The following is a 14,679-nucleotide window of genomic DNA, read 5'->3' as shown; positions in this document are numbered from 1 at the left end:
ATTGTGCATATCTAAAATTACAGCCAAAAATTACTAAAGCATAGTAGATTTTTTGTGAACCTCTCTTGGTAGTTTGTAGTCGAAACCAACTCACTCTGTTCTTCAGCTTTTCTCTTAAAAATAGGTAGTCATGACAAGGCAACATTGTCCTTTTCTGCAACTTGCTCCTCAAAATAATAGATAATCCATTTCCAATGCTTTCTGGAATTTGCCAGAGCTTCCACAATGGACGCCCAAAAAAGCCAAACATTCATTTATTTTAGTTCGGCAAGTGCCAAATCTGCCAATTTGGCTCTGTTTCATTATTATTCATTCAATTTAAAATCACGTCAATTGACAAGGCTGACTTCTAAACTCCGTTCCTCAGTGGCGGAGCCGGAAAATAAAGCTAGGATGGCTTGAAAACTAATTGGATTTGTGGGGTGGCTTAAGCCTATGTTTTAGACATGATTTTTTTTTTTGCCGAACTTAAAAGTAAAACCATAGTAAAAAAACCGAGTTTTTCTGGATTTTGGGTTGGCTGAAAGTATCATTCGGCTACGTGCTCATTTCCAAGTGCTCATTTAATGTGTACTTGGCTAAATGTATCATTCGGCTACCGGTGTGTGATATGCTTAAGTAGTTAAAGTTATAGTAGTATAGTTTAGAGCGTGTTTTTTGTTTTTTGCGGGCACGTAAGCGTGTTTAGATACACATACACATACAGAAGTATGTTTTCGATTTATAGAAGTGAAAAAGTAAGAATTAATTTGGCCCGTTCGTGCGCATTTGGAATACCAAAAGCATAAAAGTCATTTGAAAAGTTAACTTTTTTGCGGGCACGTAAGCACGTTTGGATACACATACAGAAGTATCTTTACGACTTATAGAAGTGAAAACGTAAGAATTTAGTTTGGCCTATTCGTGCGCATTTGGAATACCAAAAGCATAAAAGTCGTTTGAAAAGTTATTTTTTTTGCGGGCGCGTAAGCGCGTTTAGGTAGACATACAGAAGTATCTTTACGACTTACAGAAGTGAAAACGTAAGCATTTAGTTTGGCCCGTTCGTGAGCATTTGGAATACCAAAAGCATAGATGTTGTTTGAAAAGTTAACTTTTTTTGCTTCTAGAAGTCGTTTTGAAATTCGATATCCAAACTGACTTCTTGCTTTTTGACTTTTGGAAGTCGAAAAGTAACTTCCGAGTGCACAGCCAAACATGCAGAACGACTTCTAAAATCAGAAAAGTCAACTTTTTGTATAACACGTTTGGATACGAAAATTTGACTTTTCTGCATCTAGAAGTCGTTCTGAAAAATTATTATATCAAACTGATGTTTGACTTATCAACTTCCAGAAGTCGAAAAATAATTTCTGAGTGTACATCCAAACACCTTATAATGCATAGCGCGTTTGAATACAAATCTGCTTCTGACTTTTGCTTTTCCAGAAATCGAAGTCAGAAGCAGAAGTCAAAAGCAAATTTATTTTGCTTCACAAAAAGTTAACTTTTCGACTTCTAAAAGTCATTTTGAAGTCTGACAGCCAAACTAACTTCTGACTTTTCGCCTTTTAAAAGTCGATAAGTTATTTCTAATGTGTTATCCAAACAACCTATCGCGTTTGGATACAAATCTGCTTCTCCAGAAGTCGAAGTCAGAAGCAAAACTATTTTTCTTCACAAAAAGTTAATTTTCTGACTTCTGAAAATAGTTTTGAAATATGACAGCCAACTAACTTCTGACTTTTCAACTTCTAGAAGTCGAAAAGTTACTTCTAATGTGCTATCCTAAAATGTTTTTACTTTTTATCTCTACTTCCTCTCTCTCCAATAAGTCAAAAGAGAGGCAACAGCCAACAGGATTACCACTGGGGCACGAGAATTGGACCCTAGTGAGTTCGATTACTCTGTCGACTCTTCTTCAAATCTCACTTTGCTATCTTTCTAATGAAAATAAAAATAAAAATAGTCAATGAATATTCCCGCGCACGCATCTAACTACCGTGTGGGGTGCTAGTCAGACCCTCTCTCTATTCCTTCGTCCAGAAGAAAACCAGAACTAGAAGTTCGATCTGTCATCTCATCTTACACACACATACTCTCTCTCCCTAATTATCAGTAACGATGCAAGAAGCAGAACTCCAAGATTTGGCTGATGATGCCGATTACGCTGTAGCTATCGCATCTGAGAAACCGGTAATCTATCCTCCTCAATTCCGATCTTAATATTGTAATCTTGTTTCGAAAATTTGTTTTCTTGGAACCCTAGTCGCATTAAATTCCCCAATCCAATATGGTGTAATTTTGTTTTGGAAACCCTAATTTACCCGATGAATTAATTCACTGAACCTAAATTTATTACTAGACTAGAATAGTTGATTCATTAGGGGAATGAATTTTCTCACCCTTTTCTTCTTTGTTCTACGAAGGCACCCAAAAGTATAACTCGTATGGATAGCAAAAAGAGCGAACCAGATGGAGCTGAACTTGTTTATTTGAAGGATAATGTGACGATTCATCCAACTCAGTATGCATCTGAAAGGATAAGTGGTCGGTTACGGCTAACTAAACAAGGGGCTTCTGTATTTTTGGTAAGTATGTTTTATCTTAGTTTTTGTTAATTACTAGGCAATGTTTTAGTGATTTGTTGATGTGGATTTTTTTTTATCATTGATAACAGACATGGATACCTTATAAAGCTAGTCCTAGTGGTGCTGATTCAATGTTTCAGAGTTCGAACCCGAATTTACTAGACAGAGGTTAGGTTTTGCTGCACAATTTCGTAGTTTAAATGTATTCTTGTATGTTTGTTATTGTTCTTGGTTTTAATTGAGTGTTGCTTGTACAGATAGAAGTTTATACACTATTAGGGCAGTTCCTTTTACTGATGTGCGATCTATTCGTCGGCATACTCCTACTCTTGGCTGGCAGTATATAATCATTGTCTTGTCATCTGGTAAGTGAACTATGTCATTCCAAAACTTTTAGTCATTTCTGTGTTTTTACACCTTTGATAAATGCTTGTTAAGGGTTGGTCAGCATATTTTTTCATTTTTGTTGAGTGAGGTTTATACTAATATATAAGGGGGCTGATAGATGATCCCACTTAGTTGTACGTCATCATGTCATATATGTACTACATAGCACTATGTAACAGGGGTATGGGTAGCCACCAGTCTGAGGAAATTTTTATATGCAACTTTGAAACTGTTTATGAACCTTTGGTAGGTGAATTAGAATCCTGTCTGTGATTTATTATTACCATATATGATAAATGACACTAACTTCTATTGTAGTCCTTTAGATTATGCATCAAAGATGTAATTGAGAGCTTTGTGCAGGACTTGCATTTCCACCGCTTTACTTTTATAATGGAGGTGTTCGGGAGTTCCTTGCTACACTAAAACAACATGTTTCCCTTATCAGGTTGGTTTTCTTTGTTTTCTTTCTGGGCGTTTCTATTTACTATAAGGCTTATGGTCCAACACAGCGTAAAACACATGCACAATGAACAGACACTTTTTTCGGTGTCAAGCAGTGCGACGTAGTTACACCCTTATTGAGCCTAAAATCCAACATAACCTAAGCACGGTTCTAGTAAGTAGTAACCTATGTACAATTGGTGCAATACTTCCATCAGCTGTGTACACCGGTACAGTGTTTTAAACGTAATAGCCAATAGACTGAGTGAATGATGCCATATAAATTACATGTGCAACTGTCTGCAGATACTTAAGTACTTAATGGTGTAGAACTTCTGCATAGGGCACAGAAAATGGATTTGTATATGAACTCTGCATGTTTCATAGATCTTAATAATTAATACCAATGAATGTATGTAGTGCGTAGTACATCTTTCATTTCTCTATCGTATCAATACCAACTGCTCTGAATCTCGATGAACCTATAGTCTAAAAGTCGTGTGATGGCTCTTCCAAAACTGTGCTTGATGGTAGTGCCGTTATGATGATTAACTTTCCTTGAGTGCAATAGCCAAGTCATTTGGTGTCAGCAATTACCCATGTTCGTTTTACCAATTTGTTTGTATTGATTTCTAGGTCCGCAGATGATGCCAATGTATTCCTCGTGAATGATTTTCAAGATCCTCTTCAGGTAGTTATACTTCTGAAACACTGAGAACTTAATGTTAGCAAAATACTTTTTATAATTAATGTATTCAAGGAGTGCTGCTTAAATAGATCTATTGCTTACATGTGGGGTGTGGTAGTAGGAACAATATCTTTGCTTCTGAATTATTAGTGACTTTTCCCTAGGATTTCGATCGGATGTATCTTTGGTTATTTTTCAAACTATTAGTTTACTGTATGAGTGTACTTTTATTAAGACAAGACGATAACAATTATGGTGCTATATTTGGTGTGTGTTAGGTCACCCATATTTTAATACAGTTAGATCACAATCCCATTTTTGTGCTCAAGTAATTTGTTTTGGGTTGTTGTGGTGAAAATGCTAGACTGAGCTGTGGGTTTGTTGGTACTAGACATGCTGGATGCCTGGATCTAACCTGTAACATTGAAATTTCTTGTTGTGATGTTGGATTGATTAGAGTTCTAAACCATGTTTACATTAGAAAAATGGATGATTAACTATCCTATATTTGAACCATGATGTAAGAGTCAGCGTGAAAGAATGTGACTGAAAACAGGAAATTCTCGGTAATAATGAATGTCTGATTAAAGTATCTTCGTGGAGTGTCTGGAGTTATCAATATCTAGTCTACTTCTCAAAACACGGTGAATATACTACATGCTAGTCGACACACTTAAGTTACATATGCCCCAGGTATCAATAAGTTGTATTTTATGTTAAGGTCCGGTGAAATTTCAAATGTGAGCTAGTTTATTTCCTTCATTCATTGTTAACTGTTGTTTAATCAAGAATACCAGAAATTTGCTTGTGTAGACTATAGTTTATCATATTGATTGGGTTACTTATTTTTGAGTATTGGGTCCAGTAGTGTAATGTCAAGCTGCTTTCACTGCAGAGAAGCTTGTCTTCGTTGGAGCTTCATAGAGCTCTTTCAATTGCAAATAGTGCATCTACCTCAGTAATTCCGGCCCCTTCCTGTGAAACCTCTGCTAGGACGGATGATGGTCTCAGTATTATTCAGCATACAGGGAGGAGACAAAAGGTTAACGATCCTGCTCGTGATATTTCAATTCAAGTGCTGGAGAAATTTTCACTTGTGACCAAGTTTGCTCGGGATACTACCTCTCAACTTCTCCGGGAAATTCAAAGTGACACTTTCAGTGCGAATGATAGAAAGAACCGTATCCCGGCTCCTCTCTCAAATAATATTACTGAACCAGAGAATAGCATCGCAAGCGTTTCAGATGAAATACCGGTGGCTGCAGATCCTCATGAGGTGACTTTTTAATCTACTATGAAATTTTTGATTGTTGCAAAATTCCTATGAAAGTTAAAATCTTGCATTAGCTAATCTTTCATTAAGATAACCTAGCAGGGCTAAACATTCTAGCATTGGCAGGTCTATGATCGTCTCATGCTTGAAAATGTGTTTGATCTGAGATATAACTGTATATGATGAGAGTTATATTGATCATCAATATTCCTGAAGCATCTTTTGAATTTTTATTTCTCGACGTGAGTGTCTTTCGCGTGAAGCATGTGGTTGATTTCATAATTTTTTTAATATTCAAGGTTTCGAACTCTGCTGTGCCAAATGTCTTGGTTAGAAAGCAATATACTTTGACCAGAACTTGGTGGAACTATTTTGATACATTCTGACAGAATATGAATTGTTTGATAACTCAAGTAAACTAATAAGACATGTAACTTTAAACCGTGACCTATGGATCCTGAAGCTACTCTAGTATTGTTTTGACAATACGAAGAAAAAGTGACAAATATTAAGGTCTTGTCCCTCCAATCACCACTATAACTGAAATGAAATATCACAGTAAAACTTTGAAAATGCATGCAACTCTTAATGGAGTTTCCTGGCAGAATTTCTTGAGGCATAGTGGCAACCCATTACAAATTCCTCTCACAATATATTCATAGGCATTCCAAAGCATTCAAAACTTTGAACCATGCTTGTAAATGTCAATGAAGTTCGCTTGAAGAATTTCTGGAGACAGTTCATTATATCTGCTTTAGATAATGTTATAGAGATCAGATTGTGGTAATACATAGTGTTGCTTGTTTCTAATCTCTTAGTTGCTGGAGAATATATTATTTATTGCAATCACATCTTAGGAATTTTAGTAAGGCAGTAGCTTCACACATGTATATTACATGTCTTTATTGCTTTGAGAAATGATCACTTTTTTAAGACCCTATCATTTTTGTAGACAAGCCTATCAAGACCTATTTTTATAATTTTTTCTGTTTCTTCCTTTCATCTCAAATTTATAATATGCCCTTTTTTACAGGTTGATAAGATCTCGCTGGTTTGGGGTAAACCACGGCAAACTCCTTTAGGAGCTGGAGAGGTGTGTTTTTCTGTTCTCTAGAATATCTTCATTTTGAATATGGACTCTTGAACATTTAATATCTAGTGTTTCAAATATGTTGTAGTTCTATAATTTCAACCTGCAAGATTAATGTCGCAATGCTAACTAGATAAGCGGCTGTAAAAGTACGATCAACTAGGTATCTTTTCATGGTTGTTGCATTGACAGTTGATAAGAACAACCTTCTGTTGAGGTAATGAGATGTATTAGTATATTAGCAAAGAATAAAAATAGAGAAAGAAGCTGAATCACCATTTTTTTTTGCCTAATTTATTGTAAACTGAATGATTCTTTCCACATGTATGGATGTTGTGGGTCCCAGACATACTTCCAGCATTAGGCTAGTAGAATAACTCCTTCCTTTATCAGCATTTGGTTCTTTAGCATCTGGTATTATCTTACTGTCACTCCCTTCGGAGATTTCACATTAATTTTTTTAACAATCCGATTTGTGCTATCGATTTTTAATCTCCTTAATATATTGCTGATCTTTGTGTGCAAGTCAAAAGTCGTTCATTAATGTAACTTAATGTAACTTATTAGATATATGGGATACTAACAGTTTTCAAGATTTCTTAGTATGAGTTGAAATGTTTTTGCCTTGTGCAATTCATCAAACTAGTTGCTATTATTAAATATGATGTCACACCTTCGTGTTAATGGTGCTGAGCTTGCTTTTATTAATATGCGTTTGATTGTTTTTGAACTCATGACCACATGGAATGGTTGCCACATGGAATAGTTTTTTTGACAAATGAGAAATTGTGTTATTATTGTTTTCCTTACGAACATAGTTATCTTTCCAGTGGGCTACTTTCTTAGATGCTGAAGGAAGAATCTTGGATTCAACAGGGTTAAGAAAGAGAATATTTTATGGAGGAGTCGAGCATAGACTGCGAAAAGAGGTTTGTAGGTTAAAGTTTTATACTTAACTAGTCGAAAATAGAAGCATGATATTGATTTTTCTTCTCTGATCGTTTCATCCTTGGTATGTATATATGATCAATCTGATGTGTGTAATGGATGCAGGCCTGGAAATTCTTGTTGGGCTACTATGGTTATGATTCGACATTTGCTGAGAGGGAATATCTAGCTTCAGTTAAAAAAGAAGAATATGAAACAATGAAGCGGCAGTGGCAGGTTTTAATCACTTCTCTCAGAATATGTTTTTTTTTTTTTTTTGGTTTGGTTCCTTAACTTCGTACTTCATGTACAATACCAAATTTGAAGATATGAATTTTGCATTACATTTCATGATTACCTTCTCCCATGGATACATATGTGAGCTTGCATTAGTTCCCATTAGCAATTAATGCCCGTGACTCCGGGTGCATCAAATTGATGAAGAACAATTCTAATAGTTCAGCCTGGAGTGCAGGAAATTCCACTTAAAATTTATATTGAGCAACTAATCACACCCAAATTTCATATTTGAAAGTATGAGGCATTAGAAGATGCCGTACTTCGATTCTTGTATTTTTATCATCGTCATAAAGAAGTAAGATGGAAATTATTACATGAAATCTTCAAGTTCATTTGCCTTCTATTCCTCTGTCAACAGAAATAGTTATTTGAACAATTGGATATAGTTCAGTTTTTCCTGATTAAAAAATTATTGAATCTTATGCTTGAATGTTTCTATCTACAGAGTATTACGCCAGCACAGGCAAAACGATTTACAAAATTCAGGGAGAGAAAAGGCCTCATTGATAAGGATGTGGTATTACACCGTGTAGCCATTTTAAAGAAAACCAGTGTTACTAGTCTTTACACTTTATGATCCTAATTGTGTTACTTGCGTTGTTTTTGTTTTCAAGGTGAGAACTGACAGAACTGTCTCATTCTATGATGGAGATGACAATCCCAATGTGAGAATTCTACGAGACATACTGTTGACTTACTCGTTCTACAACTTTGATCTTGGTTACTGCCAGGTAAATACTTTTGTGTCATTTTGTTTCCTGTCTAATGAATTTATATTTCATCATATTTTGTGTTGAAGCTGCTAATCTTGAAACAACCTTTCCTGTTCTTTTCGTAGGGTATGAGTGATCTCTTATCTCCCATATTGTTCGTAATGAAAGATGAGCAAGAATCATTTTGGTGTTTTGTTGCACTGATGGAAAGGCTTGGACCTAATTTTAATCGTGACCAAGCTGGCATGCATTCACAGTTGTTTGCATTGTCGAAGGTATGTAGTACACAAGGAAATTCTTTATAAATTTACAAGTATTATACATAAACGCAGGTTAATAACATACTCTCAATTCAAAATCCAACCTAATTGGCTAAATATAGGGGAGAGTTCTGGATTTATAATATATTTTGGTTTATTTGTTTAATTTTTTTTTTCCTTCAAATTTAAAACAAAATAAAATAATTCCCCAACACAAATATAGGAGAAAAAATAGTGAGAAAACTAGTGCTGGTAGTGGTCCTAAGCCCAAAACAAATGAGGAATGCTTTAACATCTGTGGTAACTTGTCTTGTCACATACTACGGGAAATATTCCATGTGAGCAGTTACCGAATTTGGCCACGATCTCCATGCATGCTTATTTATCAGATAGTGCATTAGCTGCAAAAATATGTATTTAGATGAAAACTGAAAAGAGAATTGTCAGAAAGAAACCTTTTCCGACTATTTGGAAATTCCATTCGATTGTATGTAGAAGCAACTTGGTCACGAGTAAATTAATTGCAATGGAGGATGGAAAAGTTACTGCCCTCCCAAACTACAAAAGGTAGTAATATGCAGGTTGTGCAAACCATTTGGAATTCTCAAGCTGCTTGAGTGAGCTAGTGAGGTAGTTGATTTATGTAAAGAAAATCTGTGTGCATTTGGAATTCCCAACCATGTAGAATTAGTCTCAGAACAGATCTCTCATCTGTATAGTGGCTATTTTCAAGGAGCCTTGGATATGATGCTGAAATTGATACTGTTCTCCTTAGTTTCTATTCACCCGTTAAATTATCCATTTATCCTGAAGGGTTCACAGGACCCTATGGGCTTCAACCTAAGAATATTATGATTGATATGAAGCTAAGAAATCGCCTCCTCCTTTCTTGAAGAAATGTTGGGTTCTAAACTTAGAGCTACCCCACATTAATTGTACCTGGTTAGTCATGCCAAAAAGTTCACTTTTAAAAGCTACATTTTAGAACCCCTAACTGATACCAATGCATCTAAGGTATCTTATATACGGGCTGGTGGTGTGAGACTACTGAGTGCCACTTAACTGTTCGTCATTTTTCTTTTTGGTCGATGTTCTCTCATACTAGCGAATTATAGGTTTTCTCCTTCATTATTGTATTCTTGTTTTTTTTTGATAAAAATCGTAATAACTGTCCACATGCTAATGAACTTATCTTGAATTGTGCCAGTTGGTAGAGTTGCTAGACAGTCCGTTGCACAACTATTTCAAGCAGAATGATTGCTTAAACTACTTCTTTTGTTTCCGCTGGGTGCTTATACAATTTAAGAGGTAAGGTTTTCAATAATTAATGGATGGAAACCCTATATCACGTATCCTGTTAATTATATGAGAATGCATTAAAAGTGAAATGTTATCTAGTAATTTTCTTTTCATGTATCATTTAATTGCCCGTCCTAGATTTATTACCATATATGAAATGTATGAATACATGTGGTCGGACAAATGATAGAAGTAAAGTTTAATTTTGCGGGGGTTCAATAGAGAAGAATCTTGGTGCAAGATATGTTGACGCATTACAATCTTGGATCCATACTTATTAACGGGAAAAAAAACAAACAAGGACTGCTTACTTTGTTCTAATTGCTGAGCCCATCTTCAAGTAGATAGTAACTTCATATGTTATTTTTTCACATTTAAGTTTCTGGCATCTTAATGGCTTATGTGAGTGGTGTTGCACTAGAAGCTCCTTAGAATTTTGTTGCACATGGTAATGTTGGCAAATCAGAAGTTTTTATGACAGTATAATTGACCAAGGATGTCATGGTTATCTATGTTGCAATTTTGTACAAGTTTTTCTCTCTGGTGTTGCTCTGTTTTTTTATCTAGTTTCATCTTTTGTTTTTAATTTTGTAATTGATTTGAGTAGTTTTGGCAATAAAATTTGATGATTTAGCTAATAATATTTTGAAGTTTCCGGGATTCACACTAAAGAAGGGTCAGAGTAGCCTTAAACAGTGCTTTAGACTGGTTTCACTTGTAGTTAAGGTGACAGCAAAACAAGTTTATAAGTTACTTATTTAGTTACAAAAGCCGTCATTGAACTTATCCATTGTCGGTTAAGGGTTGTTCTTGTTTCAGCTAATTGAATGCATTGCTCGGATGGTTGTCCATTAGATTTCAATGCCTGGATTTGATATTGTTGATTTTGATCATGGATCATTATTCTTTTGCTTGTCTTATAGGATTTGAACTTTGTTTTACATTGTGCTTGTTGAATATTCTTAATTTATGCAAATAATGAACATGCTTATTCTCTATCCTTTGTTTCACAAGCATTTGCTGCCATCGAAAAACGTTATGATAATTGGTTTTCATCTTTATTGATTCTTAGGGAGCTTGAATATGAGGAAACAATGCTTTTGTGGGAGGTGTTATGGACGCATCATCTATCCGAGCATCTTCACTTGTACTTGTGTGTAGCAATTCTGAAGAGGCATCGAAAGAAGATAATGGGTGAGCAGATGGATTTCGATACATTATTGAAATTCATCAACGAGCTAAGTGGTCACATTGATTTAAATGCAGCCCTAAGGGACGCAGAGGCATTGTTCTTCTGTGCAGGTGAGAATGGTGAAGCATGCATTCCCCCTGGCACGCCCCCATCCTTGCCTGCTGAGGACACGTCTCTGATGTACTCTCAACAGGATGACGATGAAATACTGTAGGAATTTAAGAAAAGAGATCATTAGTACTTACTTTCAGTAAGATCTGTAATTATACTGTCACTAATTTTATACTAGTATTTCATCGACCCTATGGTTATCACTGCAATTCTTTCAGTTACCAAGTATATATCTTAATAATATAATTGCACGTTTTCCCAGTTTTTTTTTTTTTTTTTTAGCAACGACCTTAAAAATGGCTAATGATGCGTCTCAACAATTGGCCTAAGCCAAATTAGAGATATAGACCACCACATACAGGAATTGTTTGTTTTAGCTTATTGTGCTAGGGTATGAGTATAGCTCTTGGGTCGTTGATATAAGGGAAAAACTAATCAGTAAGGGAAAAGCAACTAACCAGTAAGGGAAAAACTAACCAGTAAGAAAAGCAACTAACCAGTAAGGGAAAAACTGAATGTCTTTAAAGATAACATTTGTTCTTGGGTCGTTGATATAAGTATAGCTCTGGCCTCAGCTTCAGTGGCAGAATTAACATAAAAACAATTGATGCACCAAAGGAAGCTTTATTTGAGACGTCTCTCATCACATAGCCTGGCCTGCACCATTATCCAAGGTTTGGACTGTTAACGAGAACTCCAGACCAGGCTTTGGATCTATGATTGCTGCAAGAGTGAAAGTTAACTTAAAGAAACCACTTTATAAAGGAGGATGGTGGAATATGGTTGCTGGGGATGTTACCTGGGTTAGATATCATTGGAAGAGACAACCTCATAGCCTTTGTCAACATTGTTACTATAGATCATGATAATGCAGAATGCCATAATGTTGATGATGATTTAAGAGTAAGAAGACTCACCGATAATTATTGTCATGAACTTGCAGGAGCCTATGGAGTTGACCTTTCTTACGATTTAGACGCGATGCTGCAAAAAATATGTGAAGCTAGTCAAAGACAGATTAATGAGGAAACAGAAGACCAAGAGGAGATAAGAAAAACCAAAAGGTCCGGAAGCACCGAAGAAGAGACTACATAAAACACTAGAATCCTTAATAAACATGTGCTTTAAAGTCACGACTTACACATCATAGTACTGGAAAAAAAAAGTCAATCATTACTGAGTTTGGTAGCATGGAGCACCACTTGATTGATGAAGGAGATCCAAATGCAAATGAGTACTTTCATGAGATGGAGGAGGCTACTGCTGTTTTGGTAACTACTTTCTCTTTCTCTAAATCTCATTATTACTCTATTTATTTGATCTTCTATGATCCTTTAAATTCTGGCTTAAGTCATAGCTTTGTTTATTATGAATTTCATTGCTACTCCGTTACTCATTTTAGATGCACTATGAAAGTCTTAAGTTGGAACTGCCAAGGTTTCCTAGGAAACAAATCTAGAGATCTCTTCATCATCTGAATTCTTTACATGCTCCAGATATAATTTTTATTTCAGAAACTAAGATTAATTATGGCAGAATACTAAAACTCACAAGTTTTCTTTGCACCAATAGAGTTTATGTTCCCCCAGTGGGTGAAGCTGGTGGTCTTATTCTCTAATAGAAGGATGGCTTTTCACTAGAAATTGTTGGCAGTACAGATAAAATGATACATGCTTTAGTTACTAAACCTAGCAAAGGAGGGTAATTTTTCCCTCTTGTGTCTATGGAACTCCTTACTGATCAAGTCAACCAATGGAGCTATAGTAAATATCTTAGCACCACAGTTAATATACCTAGTGTACTCATCGGTGACTTAAACATTACTATTTCCCCAGATCATAAAAACATTTCCTCATCCAGTTCTAGTTCCCCTGAGGTTCTTTTTCTCATAAGAGAATCTGACTTGTCAGATTTAGGATTTAGTGGGAATCCTTTTACTTGGACGATTAACAAGCATGGAACTGGTAAATATATATAAGTCTAGACTTGATAGAGGTTTAATAAACAGTGAATGACATAAGAGCTTTAATATAAGTCTTGATAGAGCTTTATTTCTATGAGATAATCGGCATTTGAACAACTCTCTAAAAACACTATCTAGACATTTTTGATCATATGTGTGATTCAAGAACATGGTTAATCTTATCGTTCAATTGGCTAGTTTCGGCTAACCTTCATGAACATGTCATTGTACACGGTCCAGTTATGGTTAATCCTAACCAGAGTGTATATTCTATTATGTTAATCTCAAGTCAAGTTAAGGAGAACCTCAAACAACTAGGATCTTTAAATCCCTGACACTATTCTTGTGTGTCCTAGTTGTAAACTAGAGTCGTCCTCTCCTTAAAACCCTTCTAGGGTTTAGCGACTAAAAACACTTCACCTAGGGATTCGTCAAGCCAGGTCCAACTATCATTATCTTGATAGTTTGTGTATCCTGATATTGTTTTGGTTGTTGAGATTTGCTCCAACAAACAAGATAGATAGAAACCACAAAGTTTCTTCGTCTTAGGCTTTGTGATTCCACAAGTTTATACTTGTGAGGTGAATAATAATCTAGGCTGCTCTTCGGGAGTCATAAGACCGGATTTTGAGACTTGCTAGACTTTGTCTATTGCAATCGATTTCCTACCCTACCTTGATCTTTGATCAGAACGAAAATCACATATAGGCTTATCTGTGGGAGGAAGATTGGTTTAAAGTATTCAATTGAGTTGAAGTGACTCTTAGGTTGTAAAGGACGTCAGCTAAGGGAATCAATTGCGCGGAGTCCTGCTGGGATTCAAGAGGCGTAAGGAGCGCGGCTGTAACTGAATTTCCGTGACAGTTTAATTCGGTCTCAACTACAATCTAGTCCGAAGTTGTGATAGTAGTCTAGTGTCTGTAGCGGCTTAATACAGTTTGGTGTTCAAATCTGGACTAGGTCCCGGGGTTTTTCTGCATTTGCGGTTTCCTCGTTAACAAAATTTATGGTGTATGTGTTATTTCTTTTTCCACATTATATTGTTTATCTTTATAACTGAAATATCACAGGTTGTATGTAAATCAATCAAAATAGATATATCTTTGTTTGTTGGATAAAACTTGATTGATTCTTGGATATTGTTCTTTGGAATCGTCCAAGTACTCTCACGGCATAATCAGGTTCACGAACTAGTTTCTGTAACATTCTGATTGTGAGAGAAAGAGATATAAACTTTTCATATCTTTCCTGATTCAGACTCATTAAGTTGAACTCTCAGAATTATATTTGAGTTTAGTCCATACAGGTTTCCTAAGAAAAAGTTGGTGGTGTATTCTAGTACCCCCACATACCCTAAATGTGAAACTGCAAGACAAACCAAATATAGGAGATAGTTGCATTTGGAAGGGTTTACATTCGGGGGTGCAACAAATAAATAAGAATGTTTTCTGAGAAATTGGAA

At 35.6% G+C, this 14,679-nt stretch overlaps 1 protein-coding gene across 1 annotated transcript; it reads left to right on the top strand.

The window, feature by feature from the left end:
- Positions 1–1,992: 1,992 nt before the first annotated feature.
- On the top strand, positions 1,993–11,515 carry LOC113348984 (TBC1 domain family member 15-like). The gene is made up of 15 exons (XM_026592903.1): positions 1,993–2,175; positions 2,409–2,570; positions 2,660–2,738; positions 2,828–2,935; positions 3,321–3,405; positions 4,038–4,092; positions 4,985–5,365; positions 6,396–6,455; positions 7,283–7,381; positions 7,506–7,616; positions 8,125–8,196; positions 8,294–8,410; positions 8,518–8,667; positions 9,860–9,960; positions 11,024–11,515. The coding sequence occupies exons 1-15, from the start codon at positions 2,104–2,106 to the stop codon at positions 11,355–11,357; spliced, it is 1,986 nt and encodes a 661-aa protein (XP_026448688.1). The 5' UTR covers positions 1,993–2,103; the 3' UTR covers positions 11,358–11,515.
- Positions 11,516–14,679: the final 3,164 nt, after the last annotated feature.

This window comes from Papaver somniferum, chromosome 2 (genome assembly GCF_003573695.1).
Source record: "Papaver somniferum cultivar HN1 chromosome 2, ASM357369v1, whole genome shotgun sequence".
NCBI classification, from domain to species: Eukaryota; Viridiplantae; Streptophyta; class Magnoliopsida; order Ranunculales; family Papaveraceae; genus Papaver; species Papaver somniferum.
This window is presented reverse-complemented; position numbering and strand designations above follow the sequence as displayed.

Excerpts from the sequence above, each read along its gene's own strand:
- LOC113348984 (XM_026592903.1), top strand. The coding sequence starts at position 2,104 with ATGCAAGAAGCAGAACTCCAAGATTTGGCTGATGATGCCGATTACGCT. Across the intron at positions 3,406-4,037 it reads CAACATGTTTCCCTTATCAG|GTCCGCAGATGATGCCAATG; the intron begins GTTGGTTTTCTT and ends ATTGATTTCTAG. Across the intron at positions 9,961-11,023 it reads GTGCTTATACAATTTAAGAG|GGAGCTTGAATATGAGGAAA; the intron begins GTAAGGTTTTCA and ends ATTGATTCTTAG.